Here is a 23,115-nt window from a genome sequence, read left to right on the forward strand (position 1 = left end):
AGAGAGTTAGAGAGAGAAAGAGAATGAGAAATGAAATTGTATTTTATATTTTTATATTTTTATTTTTTTTAGTTTTACACAATTAGTCATTTATTATAAGTTAATTACTCAATAGTCCATAGGTAGGCAAAATGACAAAAGTGCCCTCATGTGCAAGTCACATGACCAACTTTAACCAAAAAATCTAACTAGGTTTGGTCTAAAGGACATAACGTGCAGGATTTTGAAACATTAAGGACAAAACCAGTCAATTTTGAAGTTAAAGGACACCGCGTGCAGTTTGATACATACATAAAGGACAAAACTTGTAATTTACTCTTATATATAATTAAATAATGCTTGCTAAATTTTAAAGTTGTAATTTCTTTGACTAGTAATTCCTTTTCTCATAAATGATCATCATAGTTAATGTCAAATTTTCTATATATATAATTAAATGATGCTTGCTAAATTTTAAATTTGTTAATTTTAATTAAGGGAAAAACAACTTAACACAAAACATAAAAATTATGAAATTTATGGGACAGTTGGAATTGGAGCTCCAACCTCCAAGTGATGGAAATTGGGCCTGATGATTCCATATTTGCCACCTCTTTGGTGGATCAGGTAATGGGTTAAAATAGGGTCGGGTTGAAACGGGCCGGGTCAGGTTGCGGGTCAGGTTGAGGTTGACCCAAAAAGGTTTTCTCCATTTTTTATTAATAACTAATTTGTTAATAATGATCTCATAAATAATATTATCACAATAATAATCTAAATAATTGAGAGCCTTGATAAATAATTAGTGACATCGAATGTCTATGGTCACTGAGACAACCTGAAGGAATATCAGGTAAGGGCAAAAAGTTAGTGGGGTCTAGGAGGTTATGCCAAAGCAATTTCAGGTCAAAACTGGTAATTTGTGATACATTTCGAGTTTTCGATCTTTAGGGTGAAGAGGGCACCCCCTAATTAGGTGAGGGAAAACTTTTTTTAACCCAATCATACGTTGCCATGTCATTTCCCCTCTATAACTTCCCTCTTGTCCAAAAACGTACGGGGTGCACCCCTCTTAGGGGAATTGTATTTTTATTCAAAAAAAAAAAAAAAAAGAAAGAAAATTTTTCATTAGTTAAATAGTGCCCTCTCTCCTCCCTCTCTCCTTCCTTTCTTCGGTGACTTCCCACCGATTTGGGCCCCCGAATTATGTCACCGCCTGGATGGCGGCACCCCCCTAATCGGCAAGCATGGTTCCCGCACGGGGTCACCGAAGGTGCCCCGCTCCCCCTTAGACCTTAAAATACTTTGTTTTATTTTTTTTTTTTATGAATAAGTTATACATTTTGTTTAAGTAAGTTATAATATTTCAATATTAGTAAATCATTTTGATAAAATTGTTGTAAAGGTTTTGTGAATTAAGAATACAGTTTTGGTGCCCTCGACCGTATGATCTTTTCCTTTTAGCTAACTATATTTGATTTTACCCGTTAAAGATAACATTTTTGGGATTGGCCGAAGGCCATCGTGGATAACCACAACCTTCTTCTCACGTTATAATCAATATACATCGCATCACATGTATTTGTTTATTTATTTATTCTTTGCAATGGATATTGGTTTGTTTTAAAACATTTGTTTTTGAGGCTATAATTTTCTTGATTACCGGTTCTAAATGTTCAGAATGTTATATCTTATTCGACAATTGACACTTGAATATTCATTTATCCATAAGTATATGTTTATTCATTTAAGGTGTTCAATGAAATGTTCATGTTGTTCTCAAAAATTATTTTTTAAGGTTATGGATTGATTAGGAAACAAGGGTTTAGAGGTTAGCTGTTGTTTTGAAAGGAGGTAAAGCTATACGATCGAGCACTTTGTGGTTGAAATGGTGATTATTTTGTTACATATGTTGAAAACATGTTTTTTTGTTGCTTTTTAACGAATTTGTTGTCAAAATGGTGGCAATTTCGTTAAAAATGTTTTTTTTTTTGGTATTTTAGTGTATTTGTTGCCATCAGTCATTTGACAATCTTGAACTGTAGTATGTTTATATCTAGGAGCTTACAAGAACAATGGTAGTTATTCTTTCAAATATGTGACATAGTTGGAGTTGCTATATACAACCATTTTCATTAAAAAGTTTATGTAAAGACTTCTAAATGATATATTTTATTTTGAGACCATCCGTGTAACACACGTGAATTTAAACTAGTTGTCTAATAAATAAGTAACTGGTTAAGTCACATGATACAATTCTCTAAGGTTGGAGGGTGTAGTTGGAGCCCCCTAGGGGCTTTATCAGGCTACGTAAGCGACACGTAGGAGCCACATCAGTCAATGGGCTTTATCATGCCCCCTTTAATTTGCAGGGTGTGGATGGAGCCCCCGCCATCATTACCTAGTTATTTATTTATTTATATATTTATTTTTTTTAAATTAAATGGCAATTTTAATAACCAGAAAATAAAAAAAAACATAATTTCATTAAAAAAAACACTACAAAGTCTTTAAAAAAACACAAGGTACCAGAAAAAAAACACAACATACTATAAATAAAAAGCTACATATATTTTGCCTGAATTTGTGCCTTACGAGCCTCCAAAATGACTCGGTCCTCCTCTAGTAGATTTGACAAATCTCTTGTGAGAAAATCCATGTCTTTTTGGATTTGTTTCTCCATTCTCATTTGTTGGTCTTTTTCCCTAATGCAGATTATTTTGTTGAGACTTGCCTCGAAGTCGCTCAACTTTGACGGGCCATCCGATGACGTTGTAGAAGACTTTCCTCGTGCCGCTGCCTTACTTTTATCCCTACCAGTTGGTCGAGGCAGTTCTTCTGGTTCTTCAAATTCGTCAACATTGTCGTTTAGATTAATTACTGTACGAGCATCGGACCCTGATGGTTCGGTGGCGGATGTCGATTTGGACCGTTTAAATCTAGGGCGGGTTGGGTCGAACGGTGGTACAAGATGCCACTTGAGAGATTTGCGAAGATGCTCCCATGTTGTTACCAACGTAAATACATGCCCATGGTACAATCTATAGTCGTTGTGGGCTTGGGTCATAACGTCGACGTCGCTCGAACCACTTTTACTTCGACTACTGTTGACGAGATTAGTATATATGTTGTTGAAATTGGTAACCTTCGTCCTCATAACATCCCACTTTCCCGAAAAAGAGTCGGGTGTTCGATATTCGCCCCGACCCATTGCGGCGAAAAACTTCTCACGTATACGACCCCAAAAACTTTTAAGTCTTGGTCGTTTCCTATAAAAAAAAATTATTTACAAAACAATATGTTTGAATTAAGAATTAAATTTACAGAACTATATGTTTATAAAAGTATGTAAAATTTACCAACAATCTCGTCCTCCGATACGTCGAGCCATGCTTTTGCCAACTCGAACTCTTCCTTAGGCGACCAAAATTCGACCTTCTTAGTTGCACGTTTTTCGGGCTCATCCTTCTTTTTATGACTTTTCTTTTTTCTAGAAGAGGGTTCGACTTGGGTTTCGGGAACGGATTCGGTTTCGGTTGTGTTTTGGGTTTCGGGTATGTTTTGGGTTTGGGGTATGTTTTGAGGTATGTTTGAGGGAAAAAATGAGGGTTGAGAATAATACCCGAAAAAACCGGGCATCGGTGGAGTGGTGGGATGAGGAGAAGTTGGGGTGCTTGGTGGCAGTGGATAATATCCAAGCTCACCCGTACGCGGGTCTCGGCGATACCGGTCCTCTTGCTCGTTGTTTTGCAAAGTTTGCCACAACGGATTGTTCGGGTCCCATGGGTTTGGGTTGTTGGGAAACATTGTAGAGAATGGTTTAAAAAAATGTTGAGAATGGTATAAAAAGTTTAGAGAAAGTGAAAGGAATGTAATAAGAAATGTAAGGAATATTGGGTATTTATAAGGTTAATTTATAAAAAAAAAGAAATTAGTTTTTTTTTTAAGTTACCGTTCAACGGTCAAATGCCATAACTCATCCTCGTTCCACATGATTCCTGCTCATTATCACCATGGAGCCCATTCTATAGCACCCCTATGGAATTACTTGGTGTGGTTGTATAACACCTAGGGATGCTATTGTATAACACCTAGGGATGCTATAGAGGCTGAGTTAGCCTGGGTGACGTCCCACACCCTCCGACCTAAGTCCAAACCGGACAGTCTTATTTCACCAATTCGTTATCTATTTCATTGTTAGAAATAATATTAGAAAAAATAAAATTTATTAACAAAAATATTATTATTATCCACCCAATCGCAATCACAATCCAAAGAAGAACACAATAAAAGACCCCTTTTACCCTCATTCACAAATCCCTCTTTTCATCCTCATCGAACCCGATTCTCATCTCATCTCATCTCATCTCAATGACCATTAAATCCCCACACAAATCTGGAAAATAATCACTTCATCACATCAAGATCCATCAATTCCACAAGCTAATTTCCATTTTTATCCACCAAATCAAACAACAATCCCTCAATTCGATCCATCAATCACAATCAGGTCAAAATTCAATCCATAATACAACCTAATTTCAATTTTCTGATCTCAATTTCAAAGTTCATGAAAATTAGGTTAAAATTAGGGTAAAAATAGGTTAAAATTGTTTGAATTTTGCAGATAAATATGCAGAGTCAGATAGTGTGCAGTGGATGCAGAAGCATATTGTTGTATCCAAGAGGAGCTTCTAATGTGTGTTGTGCATTGTGTAATGCTGTTACCTCTGTTCCTCCTCCTGGTATCATCATTTTCCTCAATTTTGACTTATTATTTCAGTCAATTTCTAGATATTTAGGGCAATTACTTGTTGAAGAAGTCAAAGTTTGTACATATAGGACATGTAGAATAGCTTTTGATAGACTAGAAGGTGAAGAATGTAGAAAAAAGAAACGTGTTTGACAAGAAACACGGATTAAACACAGGTTTTAATGGATAAGTTATAAAAATTATGTTGCAAAACTTAACTTTTTTAAACTCTTTTTCATTAGCTAGATATAGATTTATACTATTAAGGATTTAAAGTGGCATCATCTTCTTTCTTATCTTATCTCTTCTGTAAGGTTTCTTTTGTGTTATTTGATTTTGATGATGATAAGATTTATATGTGTAACAATTACTTGTTGGTAGGGCTGTAAACGAACCAAACGTTCAGCGAACAGTTCGTGAACCGTTCGGCGGGGAGCTCGTTTATGTTCATTCGATTAGCTTAACGAACGAACACGAACAAAAAATTTCGTTCGATTAGCTTAGCGCACGAACACGAACACAGGTCTCGTTCGTTCCACTACGTTCGTGAACGTTCGGTAATATGTTCGGTTACGTTCGTTCGTGTTCGTTTGATTATATTAAAAGAACAATAAATAATAAACCATTTATCTAAACATATTGAAAACTTGAAACCCTATTTGTTTCTTTGTTAGCTAAAATTTGGACATTCTAAAACATTTTTGGGGATAATTATGTGTAAGTTAGTTAAAACTTGATTCATCGTTTGGGGTGTAGTAGACTTCTTGTGTTTTGGGATTGCTTATTAAAATAGACATTGGTAGGTTTTAGGATAATGTTATCAGGGGTCGTTTGGGATTGGATTGCTTATTAAGTTTGCTAATCTGCTTATTGATTCTGTTTTGTGGATGTTAGAGATTGCTTATCCAAACTGCTTATATGATTATTTTCTTTTGCGGTCTTAACATAGTTGTCAATAGCGGCTATAGCGACCACTATAGCGCGCTATGTAGCGAGGCGACCAAGTGTCGCTATTTGGGTCATAGCGACCAATAGCGTGAACAGCGACAATTAGTTTTTTTTATGTAAATAGCAATTAGATATAACTATAAAATAGCTGGATTTATAGGTTTTTGTTAAATATACATGTAAAATAGCATATATACCAAGGTATTTTGATATAATATACATATAAAATTTTCAAAATTCTTTTTCTAGTGTATCGCTATTTATAAAATAGTGGTCGCTATTTGTCGCTATTCGCTATATAGCATATAGGTCCCTTGTCGCTATTCGCTATTAACAACTATGAGTCCTATTTGTGGGGCTTAGTGTTTTTTTTTTTTTTTTTTTTTTTTTTTTTTTTTTTTTAAGTTTAGTTCTCTGTAATATATAGTCTGATGTAAGGGATTATGTATGTCTGAGGTCGCCCAAACAACTAAATTTCATTTTCATGATTTGAGGGGTCTTATTTTCTGTAAGTTTTGGTACTTAAAACTGGCATGATCGTTGCATTGAAATGGAATGATCTCTATGATTATATCACCATGTATAATATTGTTTATTTTTATAATCGTATCACTAGGCATGGAAATGGATCAACTGATTTGTGGAGGTTGTCGCACATTGCTAATGTATACACGTGGCGCTACAAGTGTCAGATGCTCTTGTTGTCATACTGTGAATCTCGCACCAGGTATGACGTGTATGTATATATATTTATTTTTAATAGAATTTTGTTTAATGCTTTTGTATATATGTTTGTTTGACAGTTGCCAATCAGCTTGCTCAAGTAAATTGTGGAAATTGCAGAACTACGCTGATGTATCCATACGGTGCTCCATCAGTTAAATGTGCAGTATGTCAGTATATTACAAATGTTAATGTGAGTACAATAACCAATCTATCGTCTTGTTCGGAAAATCGCAAAACCTATGATACAAGACACACACACACACACTATACAGTTTCATTTGCATTGATATAGGGGCTTTCTTTTTTTAATTTATTGCAGATGAGCAATGGAAGAATTCCGGTTCCGGTGCGACCAAATGGAACCGCAACATCAGGATTAATGCCCCCTGTTTCTACCGTGAGTTCCTGTTTCTTCCCTTTTTATGCCAAATTAACCGAGTATAGGCTAAAAATGAGAAAACAACACATGTTTGACTTTGACCATGTTTTTAGCCATTGACTTCTATTCTGACCAGTTTTGTCATTCTGTTTTATCGGTGAAAATAGAGAGATTTTACCATGTTACCTATTACCTGAGCTCTTGATGGGTATTGTTAACGGGTCAAATCAGGATCAATGCCCCCTGTTCTACTGTGAGTTTTTGCTCATATTTTATGCCAAATTAACCGAGTATAGGTTAAAAATGTATTTAATCCCCAACTTTGCCAAAAGTACACAGATGGTCCCTGTGTTTTGCATTTTTGTAACTCACTTAGCGACTGAATGCGTTACAAAGTGCATACCACAGGGACCATTCATGTACTTTTGGCAAAAGTTGGGGACTAAATGCGTTACAAAGTGCAAACCATAGGACCATTCGTCTACTTCAAAAAAGGTAGGGACAAAATCCAAAATTTTAGTTAACCACCGGGACCATCTGTGTGTTTACTTTACTCTAAAAAATAATGAAAATCTAGATACATACATCTGCAACACATGCCGACTTCAGTACATTTTAGTTGAAGTTCTATGTGGTTTTACGGTTCATTAAAGATACTGGTTACACACAGTTACAATGGTTGTCAAGTTCAATGCAGTTTGGTCAACTAACGTTTTCTTTAGTTCAGCATAGATTTAGTTATAAATTAACAAGAGTAAACTTCCGTTTTGCTCCTTGTGGTTTGGTCACTTTAACGGTTTTGCTCCAAACCTTTAAAAATAGCCATTTTGCTCCCTGATGTTTCGGTTTTTTTGCCAGTTTGCTCCCCGCCTCTAACTCCATCCAAATTGTTTGTGTTTCCATTTTGCTCCCCGCAGGGAGCAAACTGGCAACAAAACCAAAACATCAGGGAGTAAAATGGCTATATTTAAAGGTTTGGGGCAAAACCGTTAAAGTGACCAAACCACAGGGAGCAAAACTGAAGTTTACTCAATTAACAATTTTGCATGACAGATTATAACCATTTTAAACCACATTTGATATTTTCTGCAGCCAATGCCTCCCTCTCACAACCAAACCGTAGTCGTTGAGAATCCCATGTCTGTTGACGAGAGTGGAAAATTGGTATATTACTCTTCGTTGCTAGTATTTTTCTCATTTTTATCCCAATCGCGCTTTTTCTAAAGATTGTTTTCTCTTGTTATGATTAAGGTAAGCAACGTTGTTGTCGGGGTAACAACCGAGAAGAAGGCGATCAAGTAAATGAGTAATAATGGCTGTTTTTGATGTTGTAATGTGTATAGTAATATAAAGGAAAAATGGTCATATCGTTTTGGCATTATTGTTGTAAGAGGAAAAATTGAGGATTTGATGTGTTCTTTTAGTCGAGAGGGGGACATCGTGTGTGTCGAGAGGGCATGCCTTTGGGGTTCGATTTGCTTGATGATTCTGTTTGTTGACAATACACTTTGATTATATATTATGGATTAAACAGATAAGTTTAGAATTATGGGTTCAACCGTGTGCTTGTGTACGGAGCTTGGATTCTTCTGGTTCATTACGAATTCTCAGACACACACATACTAGTTCTTGTTCTTGAAATTCCGAGCTGTATCCGATTGAATTATTCGGGAGAACCAACGAAATAATTTGATCTGAAAGTGATTACATGCCTCTCAGATCATCTGTGTTTACAAAATTCCCCAACAATATTTACAAATTTCTAGTGGAAAGTGTAAAACGCTAAAAACAAATCAACATAGGACTAGATATTATCTCCAGAGTTTCATCTAACAAAGGAAAAGAAGTGATTTGGAATGATGTCAGAAAAAAATCGTGTTCTAGAGGTTTTTTAAGGAAGAAAACTGAGAGAAATGAAAGAAAAATTATGTTTATTTCCTTCATATTGAATCACTCCAAATTGGAGAGATTTGAAAGGAAAGATGTTTTAACACATAAAATCTTTTCGTTTCGTTTCCTTCGAACTCGGGAATACGATAGTTAATTTAAACTTTCCTTTCGACTTCCTTTCTTTTCGCTCCTTGACTTATAAATCTACATTTTGTTAGTATTCATCTCTAGATGAACTCGACAGTCTTATACGTTGATTATCTCAGCCTCTGTGACCTCTATGACTGCTGCAGGTGCATCAAAATCACCCTGCATATGAGAAAAATTGTCTTACTGCAAAGTCACCTATAACAAAAAAAAAAAAAAAAAAAAAAAAAAAACACTTATAACCAGGACCGGTATTGTTTTAAGAAAATAGCTTAAAAGAAAACGTGTCAAATGGGTTGAACAAGTCAAAAAGGAACCTAATGTGACATTTTAGGAATATTGGATATTAATGATCTCAACTATTCTCCGTTGGCCGCCAACACTCCCAACTTTAAAAATAACCACCACTGGCAGTCCCAACTATTAACATACTAGCCTCCAATGGACCCTGACTAACAGAACCCTAACGCCGTTAGTCTCCGGTCGTCGGAAAACCGTTTTTGGCCAGAAAAAGGTTCCTAAAGGTCCGATCTAAGGTTACAAAGAGGGTTTCGACGAAAAAGTTGAGTTTTCCAGCCAAAAACGTTTTTCCGGCGACCGGAGGTTCTTTTAGTCAGGGTCCATTGAAAGGCAATATGTTAATAGTTGAGACTGCTAGAGGTTATTTTTGAAGTTGGGACTGTTGGCAGCCAACGACGAATAGTTGGAATTATTAAAATCCAATAGACATTTTAATGCATAAAGCCTCTTGAATCATTTCACTCAAAAGATTAGATTATTATTATTGAAATAATTTAGTCTCTCTTATTTGATATAGCACAAGCCTTTTTTGTATTGCAGAGTTAATACTTTTTGGCATGGTTGTAAAACAAGGTTTCCAAGGCCGAGTACTCCCCGAGTAGTCGCTACAAGGTAGGCTGCCGAAGCGACTTTCTTTTACTCCGCCTAATTACTCGGAATCGGTCAAACACGGTCAACCTCGGCCAAAATCGTATCTAGTAGGTCAACTCTGGCCGAGTTTGACTTAAAAAAATAATAAAACATAATTTCTATGCCTATCGTATTAAAGAATGAATATCATTTTCACGTATTTTGTTATAGATATTAGTAAATTTATGTTATTTGACATATATTAATTTCCAAAAACTAATTTCTTTATAATTTAACATGTCCGAGTACTCACCGAGTACTCTCCGCCTAGGCCGAGTACTCTCAACTCCCCGATCGACCGACTAGGGAGCGCCTAGCGACTTTTGTATCCATTATTTTTGGTAATGAGTTTATCTAGACCAAACAGGTCTTTCATTAGAAACATTTTTATTCATTTTACTACAATTATTCCTTAGCTAGATCCAAGGACAGACTGGTGACCAGAAATAAAGAACAGTCAACATTGAAAAGCATATATACCTGTTAGTTTGGTTTGGTTCGGATTGTTAGTTTCAATAGAATGCTTGTTTGGACAAGTCGGTTCGAAGGAAGAACTGTTTCAATTTAGATACAAGTGTTAGTTCTTACACAAAACAAAATGTTAATTGGCATTGTCATACGAGTAAAGGCGTAAATCATTAGATACAAGGGATATCTGATATGAGGGGTAAGTCATTGAAAAAGGCGTAAGTTTGTTTATTTCAAATCCGCTTTCACCTCCGATAATGATCTTGGAGAGAGTTTGTAGGCTTTTCAACTCATCAATCCCTAAGGGCATCTGATCCAAACGGGGAGTGTCACTAATATCAAGATGCCGTAGGTTTTTAAGCTTTAAGAAGTTGTTTGGCAACTTAGCTAAACTACAACAACCAGCTACAATCAATGTTTGTAAATTGTAGAGATTACAAACGTTTTCCGGTAGATGTCTGATTGCAGTTCGAGATAGATTAAGATACCTCAAGTGCCTCAAAGTACCAATAGACTCTGGCACCTCACTTATACCAAAATCAGTCAAACGCAGAACCTTAACGATGGTAACTCAGGAAGCAATTCAACTAGAATCTTATTGGATAAGTAGAAGCTTTGCCAACTTTCTACCACCCTAGTAGGGGTTGTTAAGAAAGTTCTCAACCTTTTAGCTCCTTTGAGTACTTCAAACTGCTTGTAAGCTACATATTCCTCTCGAACAAATGACATGTGGTGATACTTTTCAAGTGTTTTCTTCCTTATATACTTGTCCATCTCATTTCTTAATCTTAAAAAGAACTCGCCGCCAACAGACGTTGCCAAGTCATTCATGAGGTCATGCATTACAAACAATGATTTATTATTAAGAGCAGGTTGAAAAAATGACCTTGACAACAACTCGTCAAAGCATTTTTGACCAAAACGTTCTTCTTTAGAATCGCTTGGAGTTAACTGGGGCAAAAACCCTTCTGCCATCCATAATTGAACTAGTTCCTCCTTGTTAAACAAGAAGTCCTTGGGGAACAAGGAGCAATAAGCAAACAACTGCTTTAGACGGGCAGAAAGGTCATTGTAGCTTAGAATAAGATCCGGAAGAATTCCACCTACATCCTGTAACCTCCATATCTCACTATTTAGAACTTCTTCCCAATATTCTTCTTCATCGTGTTTTGTCCTTAATAATCTCCCAAGTGCAACCAAAGCCAACGGCAAACCATCACATTTTTTCACGATACCTTCACCATGTTTTTTGAGTGATAAATGTGAATCAAAGTTATTTACACCTAATGCATGTATTGCAACTAAAGATAAAGCATCCTCATTTGACAGGCTCTCCAATTGCTGGATTAGATGATTGTAACCCAACTTTTTGAGCAACTGATGCTTCCGTGTTGTCATGATAATTTTACTCCCCGGAGCACATGCATGAAACGGGCCTACTAATGTTTCCCAATCGTCATAGCTTTCACTCCACACATCATCTAATACCAAAAGAAACCTTTTCTCCCTTAGGTGATTTTTAAGATCTACTTGAAGCAGATTCAAATCTGCAAATTCCTTGTTTACTCCTGCCACAGATTGAAAGATAACTTTGCTTATACCATAGCTATCAAACTCATCTGAAACACAAACCCACGCCTTGAGTTGGAAGTGATCCTTGACTTGCTTTTCATCGTACAAAAGTCTAGCTAGAGTAGTTTTGCCCACCCCGCCCATACCAACTATGGGAACAATGCTAAAGTTTTGATCACATGGTTCATCTAGTAGTAATTGGTGGACCAAGGTCTCTTTCTCAGCTTGTCGTCCAACAATACTAGATGCATGGACTATAGAGGTTTGTAATATTCTATTTATATTTTTCGACTTAGTTTCCTCTTTCACAACTAAACCAAGAGTAGCTTTATCCTCTATTAGATCTTGTAACTTGGTAATACAACAACAACAACAACAACCATACCCAGTAAATCCCACAAATAGCTGAACTATTGGTAGGGTCTGGGGGAGGTGGGATGTAGGCAAACCTTGCCTCTATCCTCATAATAGAGAGGCTGCTTCCTGAGAGACCCCCGGCTCCAAAACAACCAACAGCTAAATAGACAAAAGAGAGATAAGTATATAGCGTAGCAGTAGTCAGATATATTATGAGCAAATAACATGTAGGCATAGATCTTGTAACTTGGTAGTAATATCATTTATCTTCTCCTTCATCATCCTGGTCCATAATGAATGCTTTGAAAAAGGATTTGAGAAGAACTTTCTTACCTTGCTGGTGTGGGCTTCTGATTTGTCGGTGAACTCACGATGCGTAGCTTCGGTTGCTATGTCGGCCAATATGTCCTCTATGTCGTAAGCCAAATGTTGGAGATCATTCAGCCACCGTTTCACAGACCGAATGGTTATCTCTTTCTGAGAAGCATCAGCAAGCACATCTTGGATCTGGTATAATGACCGCTGCAATTACTTCACCTCAGAATTAATATCATTGTATGGAGCAAGTTTCTCTAAAGCTGCAGAGGCCAGCTTCTCAAAGATCACAGAGAGGAAGGCAGAAAACACGATTTCAGACATTGATTTTGATAAGATTGTTGTAATTTGTGGAGTTGTTTCAGTCATTTGTTATAATCTATTATCATCAAGTTCCTGTGGTCAATCAATTGGCCAATTGGAAAAGGAGTTGACCTGGGGTCAACCATTAAAAAGTCATCCCTCTTGTCACAATTACTTGCCAACGGTACTACAATCGGTAAATATATAAGGATATGCAGTATGATAGTGGGTCATCTTTGGAGGATGATCCGTCACGTAAGTGCCACGTTATAGTTCTTGGAGGATGCCTCTTCAAGGTATAAATACTGGAAATGGAGGATGAGTCTATCCTACCAACTTTATTTATTTATTTTTTTTAACTTCATCTACTTTTTTAACATTTATTAAATAAGATATAAATATAAATTCATTAATGTTATAAAACCAAACATTACATAAGTTAAAAAAAAACATACATAACTTAAAAAAAATAAAAATCCTAACAACTTTCATACTTTTTTCATGATTCTTTCTTGCATCTTTTTTAAAGTAGCCTGTTTTTCTTTCGAATAATTTTCAACATCGGTCGTTATTATGTCCCATTCTTTTAGTTCGTTTTTTTCTTTGTTCACCCGAACCTTTTCTTCCGCCACTCGTTCCTTCGTCTTTGCCTTTGCCTTTTGGGCCGTGCCTCCGTGTACGCTTTGAATTGGGCCATAAACGCCTCCATCTTCGAATCGCCACCTTTGTGGCTTGTTTTTTTGTCGCCGCCTCCTTTTTTGATTTGTCCGGCCCGGGGGACATTCCTCCTCTCGTACGGCGTACTCTACTTCGTCAAATTCGGGCTCGTCGTTTATATTAGTTTGACATCTTGCGTCCGAGCCCCCGACACTAAAACTACCGGTCTCCGAGATTTTTTGTCGTTTAGCCATTTCAACCTCATTTGGAACCGGCGCCCACTTGTTGGACGTTCGTAAAACTTCCCAAGCCCGAATGTGTGGGAAAGCGGATTTATGCGACGATTGGTATTTATCCATCGCCGCTTTGAAACATCCTCGTCGCTCATCCCACTACGGCGATGACTTGTATATAAATTACTATATATCGCGGCAAATTGGTTCACGATCCGATTCATCTTTCGCCACTTCGAAGATATCGAGTCGACGTTGCGATAATTTCCTTGTTCCATTATCGCAAGGAACTTTGATAATGTCGCTTTCCAAAACCCCTCGTCGGTTTGGTTGTTACCTATATTTAACAAAAGTATATATTAAAAAAAACTAAAATTTCTTTTAAAAAGTATATATTAAAAAAAACTTAAAATTTAACTTTACATACCGACAACGGGGGGTGTGGATGTGCTAATATACGCCTTCGCTAAGGCCTCCTCCTCGATCCTCGTCCACGGTTTTGGATTCGGTTTCGAAGGTTGATTTTGGTCAACCGCCACTTGTTTCCTTTTTTACGTTTAGAAAATTGCGGTTGCGTCTCTGGAACGACCTCAATGTCGTCTTCAATGGGGTGTAGTGGTTGAGAAGATTGAACGGGTTTTTGTGGTTGAGAAGATTGAACGGGTTTCATGTTGAACGGGTTTCGCATCATCAAGTTTTATAACGATTGCATTCGTTGCATATTCAAAAAAGCGTTCGGAGATTGTTGAAAACCCGCAAATGCGATGACGGAAAATTGTGAGAAAGCGTTCGGTTACATTGTAGGATAGTACGCGGGCATCGAAAAAACGTTCGGGTTTGGATTTGGGTTGTTCGGGTTGTATGGATCCATTGTAAAAAGTAGAAGAATGTTTATAAAAAAGTAGAAGACTTTATAAAATTTGAGAGAGAGAGATGTGGTTGAAGTGGGTAAAAAATGGGGTATTTGGGTTGTATTTAAAAAAAAAATTGATGTTGTTTTGGGTTTTTTTTTGAAAAATTACCGTTAGTTTTTTAAAAGGTAAGTTAAATTATTTTTTTTCCAACGGTTCAAAGGCCCCAACGGTCAAATTTTTTTGTCCTCACATGACCGTCCTAATCGTCCAGAGGCAGACGGGGAAGACGACGCGAGGGGTGGGGTATTGGATTTTAATAATCCCAACTATTCATTGTTGGCCACCAACAGTCCCAACTTAAAAAATAACCACTGACAGTCCCAACTATTGACATATTGGCTACCAATGAACCCCGACTAACAGAACCCTAACGTCGTTAGTGTCTAATCGTCGGAAAGCTCATATTTGGCCGGAAAACTCAACATTTTCGTCCCAAACCTCTTTGTATCCTTAGATCGGACCTTTAAAAACCTTTTTCTGGCCAAAAACGGTTTTCCAAAGACCGGATACTAACTGCGTTAGGGTTCTGTTAGTTAGGGTCCAATGGTGGCCAATATGTCAAAAGTTGGGATTGACAGTGGTTATTTTTCAAGTTGGGACCGTTGGCGGCCAACGTGAATAGTTGAGATTATTAAAATCAAATATTCCCATATTATATATAAAAGATATAATTACAAATATATAAATAAAAGGGTGGGAGTTGGCTAAAAAGTCCATTTTTCTTACAAAGTGTAAAAAGTCATAAAACGTGATAATACCAACATAAAACACACTCAAAACCCACAAATAATAAAGTGTAGATTACTAAAGCGCTATATTTGTGGGTTTTGTGTTGTGTTTTGGATGATAAAGTTTTGCTTATCGAATGACTAATATTAGGCAAATTGGATTTAAATAATCCCAACTCACTGTTATTGGCCAATAATAATCCCAATTCATTTAATCACCAATAATAATCCGAACTATTCACTTTTGTTTGTAAAATACTCCCAGTTAAAACAAACACTAACTAGGTTAAAAAATTGCTGATGTGGCATGCCACATCACCTGCCACATCAGTTGCCACGTCATCAAAAATGCCACGTAGACAGCCATGTCAGCTGCCACGTCATTAAAAAATGCCACGTCAACAAATTTGCTGACGTGGCATGCCACATCACCTGCCACGTCAGCAATTTTTTAACCTAGTTAGTGTTTTTTTAACTGGGAGTATTTTACAAACAAAAGTGAATAGTTCGGATTATTATTGGTGATTAAATGAGTTGGGATTATTATTGGCCAATAACAGTAAGTTGGGATTATTTAAATCCAATTTGCCCTAATATTAATGTGTTTTATGTTGACTGTGTTCTAAAATAGTGTGTTTGAAGTTTTTACTCTTAGGTTTTGGATGTTGTGTTTCGGTGATATTCCTTCTATGAGAGTGATTTTCGTAATTTTTGCTAAAAAATACTACACAGCCAGCCAGCCCCCATTTTTCTTCATCTACCAAACAGCTAGCTAGCCTGCCTGCCTGTTTTCTCGTTTTCATCGAACTCCTTGTTTCATTTCAGTTTCCACAACACTTTCCCAACAAATCAATCCAATTCTTCTTCTTCTTCACCCCCTCCCTCCCTCCCTCAGATCTCTGCATTTCCCCCAAATCAAATCAAATGATGATGATGATTCAGCAACTGAAATTACCAATCTCCTCATTCCCCACCAATACTTCCCATAACAACCGAACTCTCTGCACCCCACCTTCATTCTCCATCAAATGCAATGTTTCATCATCATCATCATCATCATCATCATCATCATCATCATCATCATCAACAACAACAACAACAAATAACGACGACCCTTCATCTCTAATGTCGTCTTCATTGAACTCGCCCCCGTACCCGGGTGGTATGGGCCCCTTTACCGGCAGGGATCCGACCGTTAAGAAACCGGGTTGGCTCCGCCAAAAAGCCCCACAAGGAGACAAGTATCAGGAGGTTAAAGATTCCTTGTCTCGTTTGAAACTTAATACTGTTTGTGAAGAAGCTCAATGCCCTAATATTGGCGAGGTATGAATGACTTAACCTTTTCTTTTTTAGCTTTTTATTGTTGTTTATAAAAGGTTAGAAGTGTCCGTATACAAATAAAACAAGGTTTATACGGCCTGTATTGTAATTGGAGAATCTGACAGATGTGAACAGGGCAGCGATATGCAAATGTTATACGGCCAGTATATCACCAGACGACCCGTATGATAGGGGATGTTGTACATACAAAAGTACTCTTATAAAATAATTTGTTGATAAGATTGTATGTATGAATCCTGCTTCAAACAATCAAGCCGAATGCTTGGTTTAAAAAAGCGCGACTTAAGCGCGCCTAGGCGCGAGGCGACCCAAGGCGCCAAACAAATCGCCTTAAGTGACACAAGGCGCACGATGTACAAAAGGCGCAGGTGAGGCGAGCTTTTTAGCCTAAAAATTGACCTGAGGCGCAGGTGAGGCGCGCGCCTTATGTACATGGTGTGTTTCTGTGCGGCTGAGTGTTGTACGACAGGCTTTTTAGGCTGTACATTTATGTTTTTTTTTTCATTTTAGAACATATATAAAGCTTAATTATAGCTAAATCATAGGTATTGGATGCTAAACACTTATGGGATATATAAAATAAATTATAGAATCACTTTGCGCTTTGTGTACGAAAAGCTCACCGCTTTTGCGCTTCGCTTTTACAAAATCGGTTTTAGACCGCATCGCTTTTGTGCGCTTCCCGCTTTTTTATACCAAGGCCGAATGTGAGTTTCATGTATGTTGCAGTGTTGGAATGGAGGTGGCGACGGTATCGCAACTGCTACCATCATGGTTCTCGGTGACACTTGCACGAGGGGCTGCAGATTTTGCGCTGTGAAAACCAGCAAGAATCCCGCACCACCTGATCCTATGGAGCCGCAGAACACAGCCGAAGCCGTTGTTAGTTGGGGGTATCTTCTATAACCTTTTATATATATATAATTATATATCTACATATAACTTCATGTATTTGATCATCATTATCATCATTCTTACTAAATGCACGTCGGATTATGGTTCTTTCAGTGTGGATTATATTGTTCTAACAAGTGTGGATCGCGATGATCTTCCAGACGGTGGGAGTGGTCATTTCGCAGAGACTGTTAGAGCAATGAAGGTACACTATGAACGGGTCGATTTAGGTTATGTAATTTTCTTTATTAATATATATTTATTATATATGAATTTTGATTTGTCTGAGCAGAATAAGAAGCCTGAGATTATGGTTGAGTGTTTGACTTCTGATTTTAGAGGCGATTTAGACGCTGTATCGTTGTTGACCAACTCGGGATTAGACGTTTTTGCTCATAACATTGAGACGGTTAAACGGCTCCAAAGAATTGTGAGAGATCCACGAGCTGGGTGAGTAATTTTAATTTATAAGTAATATGAGAATATGATTCATATTATATAAACAATAGCCGTAATCATGACCTGTTTTTTTTTTTTTTTTTTTTTTTTTTTTTTTTTTTATAATGAAAAAGGGCTAAATGGTTTTGATACTTTTTTTCTCAAAACCCAAACCCGTTTTGACCTGAACCCAATTGATACTTGTTAAAAACGGACTGGTTGACCTGTACCCAGTTTGACCCGAACATGTTTTGACGCATTAACAAACTAACCCGACCGTTTTCCAAGCATAATATATACTGTAGATATTAATGGAGGGGTAAACGAGTGGAGCCGAGCTTGAGCTTACCTACGCTCGAGCTCGGCTCGTTTATTATTATTATTATTATTAAGGTATTTAATTATTATGTTTATATACATATGTAATTATTTTTAGGCAAATTGGATTTTACTAATCCAACCTTTCCTCAGTTGGCCAATAACAATCCCAACTGAGAAATATCAAATATCCTTGCCACTGGCCCAACTTTCTAACTATTTTTTTCAATGGTCCTCCGTTAAAAAAACCTAACCCAGTTAGTTTTTGCTGATGTCATCATCCACGTCAGCAAAAAACAATTTTTTTATGTCCACATCAGCAAAAACTATCCATGTCAGCAAAAATCTATCTGGGTTAAGTGTTTTTTAGGGGAATTGGCATGTAATAATCCTAACTAGAGGTCATTGGCCATTGACAGTCCCATCTTTGAATATTCCCCCCACTAGTCCCACCTTTCATATATTTTTCCTACACCGGTCCCCCGTTAAAAAAAAAACTTAACGGAGTTAAGCTTTTTTCCAAATTACAAACAGATTTTTAAGGCTTTTGATCAGAACGACGATACAAGTCCATTGATGTAAAACTTACCTCGAAATGGTGCTCCAAATGACTTGATTTTTGTTAATTGGAAATTTAAACACCCGGATTGAAGCATCGTTTCCATCGTTTGGAGCACCGTTTCGAGGTAAGTTTTATATCAATGGGTTAGGTTTTTTTAACGGAGCACTGTTTCGAGGTAAGTTTTATATCAATGGACTCGTATTGTCGTTCTGATCAAAAGCCGTAAAGAAACTGTTTGTAATTTGGAAAAAAACATAATTTCGTTAAGTTTTTTTTAACGGGGGATAGGTGTAGGAAAAATAGGTGAAAGGTGAAGGTGGGACTGTCAATGGCCAATGACCTCTAGTTGGGATTATTACAGGCCAATTCCCCCTTTTTTAGGGGGTCCTTTGAAAAAAAAATAGTTAGAAAGTTGGGACCGGTGGCAAGGATATTCTAAGCTGGGATTATTATTGGCCAACTGAGGTAAGGTGGGATTATTAAAATCCAATTTGCCTTATTTTAATATATTATTTAGTTATCTTTATCACAGTTATATATGTAATAATATTTATAAAAATAATATTTCTTACTTATATGAAAGTAAAAATTTATAATTTTATAAATAATAAGCTCGTTTGGGCTTGCTAGCTTGGTCAAACTCTTTTATCAAATGTGCTCCAACTTAGGCTCGAACGCCTTTAATCTCGGCTCTATTCAAGCTTTTAGCGAACTGATCTCGACTCGATATTAGCTAAGATAAGACGTTTGTGGTTGGGTGTAGATATGAGCAGAGTTTATCAGTCTTGAAACATGCAAAGGCTAGCAAAGAGGGAATGATTACCAAAACTTCCATAATGTTGGGACTTGGTGAAACCGATGACGAGTTGAAGGAAGCCATGAATGATTTGCGCGCCATTGACGTCGATATTTTGACTCTCGGGCAGTATTTACAGGCAACTTCTTTTCTTCTCTTTTTCGTGTTCTCATTGTTAGAATAGTAATGAAGCGCGTGTAAGGTTATAAACGGGTCATTTGACGCTAATCTTAACTTAAACGCTTGCAGCCAACTCCGTTGCATCTAACCGTGAAAGAATATGTGACGCCTGAGAAATTCTCCTACTGGAAAGAGTATGGAGAGTCCATCGGTTTTCGCTATGTAGCAAGTGGACCTTTGGTACTCTTATGATTTATATATCTACATTTTGTTTTATTATAAATAATGATTTATAATATCTTGAAAGAATTAAGTTTAAACGTGTTATAGCGATTGAGCTCGACTGATTATGAACGTGAAATATCGCAGGTACGATCATCGTATAGGGCGGGGGAGCTCTTTGTTCAAACCATGGTGAAAGAGAGGACCAAAAACACATCAAAATGATTGACTCACATTTTTATTTATATATTCATTTTTGTTCAATATTTTTGAAATTTAATATAAACCAAGTTTATTGCACGGTATTTAGTCCCTAGTTGTCCAGTAATCATTTGTATGAGTTTAAACGAGCCGAACCCGCTTGTGGATTGTTTGAGATCAACTCGTTAAAAGCTCGAATCAAACCGAACTGAAACGAGGTTGCTTCTAAAAATTAAGCTCGTTTAAGCCCGAGCTTTATATACTGAAAATATACAGTTATACTTAACATAATAAACATATGGGTGGGGTTTCTAGAGTGAACACTAGTGTATTTACGAACTGAGTGAACAAATTCTGGCCATTGATCTACACACGTGTATGGCCAGGATCTCATCATCAAATCATAAAATACACTAGTGTATTTCAACATCAAATCCTGGCCATTGATCTACACACGTGTATGGTCAGGATTAGTTCACTCAGTTCGCAGGCTACACTAGTGTTCACTCTTGAACCTAATCCATAAACATATATTTATATAATAATATAAATAATATTACATGTATAATCAAAAATACTTTTAGGTTATATGAAACTATAGTCATACATATATAGATATAACAATTAGGGGCTGTTTGGTAGCCTCTGAATGGTCATTAAGAGGCTACCTCTTAATGGAACCATTAAGAATTTTACCAATGAGAAGGTAGAAGAATGTGACATGTGATGATTTACCATTCAGAGGTTACCTCTTAACAATGACTTGAGGTTACCTCTTATTCATTCAGAGGTTTTAAACCATTAAGAGGTAGCATCTGAATGGTCATTAAGAGGCTACCAAACAACCCCTTAAATAATGACTAAATATTATATAAACTCTTAAAACACAAAGTCGGTGGCTACGCCACCGACAACCCTCAAATTAAAACAAAAGTGGGTGACATACAAAAACACAAAACTGCCCTCGCACGCTAATTGAGGATTTAGGGTTAGGGTGAGAGGGGCACTCCCCTCTTAGGGGAGTCCTCTCTCTTACGCACACCCAATCAGGTTATGCCACGTCAACTCCCCTCTTAAACTCTCTCACACCTCAATTTGATGGCGGCACTCCTCTCTTAGGGGACTTGCTTTTTTATTTTTTTTTTGTTTTTTATTTGTTGTAAAATTATGCATGTTTATAAATTAAAAAAATATTAATAAAAATTAAATAAAATTTAACAAAAGACATTTCAAAGTAGAAAATAAAAATTACATTCAAACTAGAAAATAAAAATTACATTCAACTAGAAAATAAAAATTACATTCAAACTAGAAACTAAAAATTACATTCAAACTAGAAAATAAAAATTTTAGAAATTGCACGGCCACCCGTACTTGTTAGCGATGTCGCGCTTTCGGGCGATGATGAACGACAACATTTCCGGCGGAGCATCGTCGTGCGGCTTGAGGAATGTTTTCATATCTCGATCGTAATTGTAGTTTCTTATCATCTCGCGTTGTTCCGATATGAGCTCGCGAGCCTCCGACTCTCTTTTCTTCCTCAATTCAATCGCCTCCAATTCAATCGTGTGCTTCGCTTCTTTCATGGCGGTGTACTCTTTGAATTGTGCCGCCAACTCGGCCGAGCCCTCGGACGATGTCGCTTGACGCTTGTCTCGCCGTTGTGTTCTTTGTGGCGAGGGGTCTTCGTTCATATCGGGTATGGAAGGGTCCACGTCAACGGGTATAAAAGTTTGAGAGTGGTGGGTGTGGTAAAAAATTAGTGAAGTTGGTTATTTATATTAGTTTAAATTGATTTTTTTTTTAAATTTGACCGTTGGAAAATAAGACCGTTCCTCGATCCATGTGCAATTCAACGCGGTGAACCAACCCCGATTCCCCTCCCCGATTTGGGTCCCCACGGTGATGGCGGCGGTGTTCCCGATCGGGGAAGGGGTTCATCGATCCCCCTCCCCGCTAGTGCCCCTTACACCCTTATACGTGCCGTCTTCAATCTCTCCACCGCTATTCTTTTCTTGGTTTCATCGGGTCGTTCTTCAGCGAAGGTTGTCTGATGTGAATGCGGCCTTTCTTGGCGGTGTTGGTGGCCGGCGAGATTTCAGTTGCATCGGCGACAAGAAGCAAATCGATTTAATCGGTTTTCCTGCAAAGCTTCCAGCGACCTCAGCAGGTTCGACCGCTAATCCGGAGAAATCGACATTCTCAGAAGTAAGTTAGTTAACCGCTTGTCTTCCCTTTCCTCTTATACATTTGACTTCCGTTTTTATGAAATTTGGTTGAATTTTTTTAATAGTTTTAGACTATTAGCTTTCTTTGTGTCTTGCATCATTGGTTTCTTCTAATTAATAAGAGAGTTTCACTCCTGTGTTCGGGTGTTTTTTGTTGTCAGATTTGTTGTAGAGTTTGCTTTAGGAATTTGAGATTTGAAATGTTAGGTAAATGTATGAATGAATGTGTGTTTGATTTTGTATGTGAAGTTATTTGCAGTTGAAACTTAGAATGTAGGTAACTTTGAAATCTATTAAAATATGTTGTTGAGCACTTAAACAGTTGATGTCGCGAGCTGAAGCCAATAAATGGTTTAGAGAGGTACTTGTGGCTTCTGGTGATGCTGGACGATCACTATAAGAGTGCAGTCTCTATTAGGGTACACGGGGCGGAAGCATGTATAACGAGTGATGGCAAAGTATAACGCGTGATATTTTATTTTTCCCACCCCCACAACAAAGTATAACGCGTTATTTTATCACGGAAAGCAATTTTCGTTATTTTTTTAACGCGTGATGGTGTTTAATTGTGAGTGTAATTGTTGGTTGGGGGTAAATTGTTGGGTGTGGTGGTGAGTGATGACCACCCCCACTAAAAAAGGTTATGAGGGTGAAGGGGGTGCTCACCTAATAGGTGAGTCCCCTCTCTTACGCCAA

The 23,115-nt window shown here is 37.2% G+C and overlaps 2 protein-coding genes and 1 pseudogene across 2 annotated transcripts; 2 read left to right on the forward strand and 1 right to left on the reverse strand.

Moving 5' to 3' along the window:
• Positions 1–4,274: 4,274 nt before the first annotated feature.
• On the forward strand, positions 4,275–8,340 carry LOC110894013 (annotated as a pseudogene).
• A 61-nt stretch (positions 8,341–8,401) lies between these two features.
• Positions 8,402–12,835, reverse strand: LOC110894014 (putative disease resistance RPP13-like protein 1). The gene is made up of 3 exons (XM_035980758.1): positions 10,885–12,835; positions 10,233–10,306; positions 8,402–8,984 (listed from the first exon to the last, which is right to left on the reverse strand). The coding sequence occupies exons 1-3, from the start codon at positions 11,934–11,936 to the stop codon at positions 8,980–8,982; spliced, it is 1,131 nt and encodes a 376-aa protein (XP_035836651.1). The 5' UTR covers positions 11,937–12,835; the 3' UTR covers positions 8,402–8,979.
• Positions 12,836–16,060: 3,225 nt separating this feature from the next.
• Positions 16,061–20,293, forward strand: LOC110894015 (lipoyl synthase, chloroplastic). The gene is made up of 7 exons (XM_022141176.2): positions 16,061–16,622; positions 17,370–17,533; positions 17,649–17,739; positions 17,827–17,984; positions 19,616–19,787; positions 19,898–20,008; positions 20,138–20,293. Exons 1-7 carry the CDS (start codon positions 16,224–16,226, stop codon positions 20,213–20,215), a joined length of 1,173 nt encoding a protein of 390 aa, XP_021996868.1. The 5' UTR covers positions 16,061–16,223; the 3' UTR covers positions 20,216–20,293.
• Positions 20,294–23,115: the final 2,822 nt, after the last annotated feature.

This window comes from Helianthus annuus, chromosome 12 (genome assembly GCF_002127325.2).
Source record: "Helianthus annuus cultivar XRQ/B chromosome 12, HanXRQr2.0-SUNRISE, whole genome shotgun sequence".
In the NCBI taxonomy this organism is placed as follows: Eukaryota; Viridiplantae; Streptophyta; class Magnoliopsida; order Asterales; family Asteraceae; genus Helianthus; species Helianthus annuus.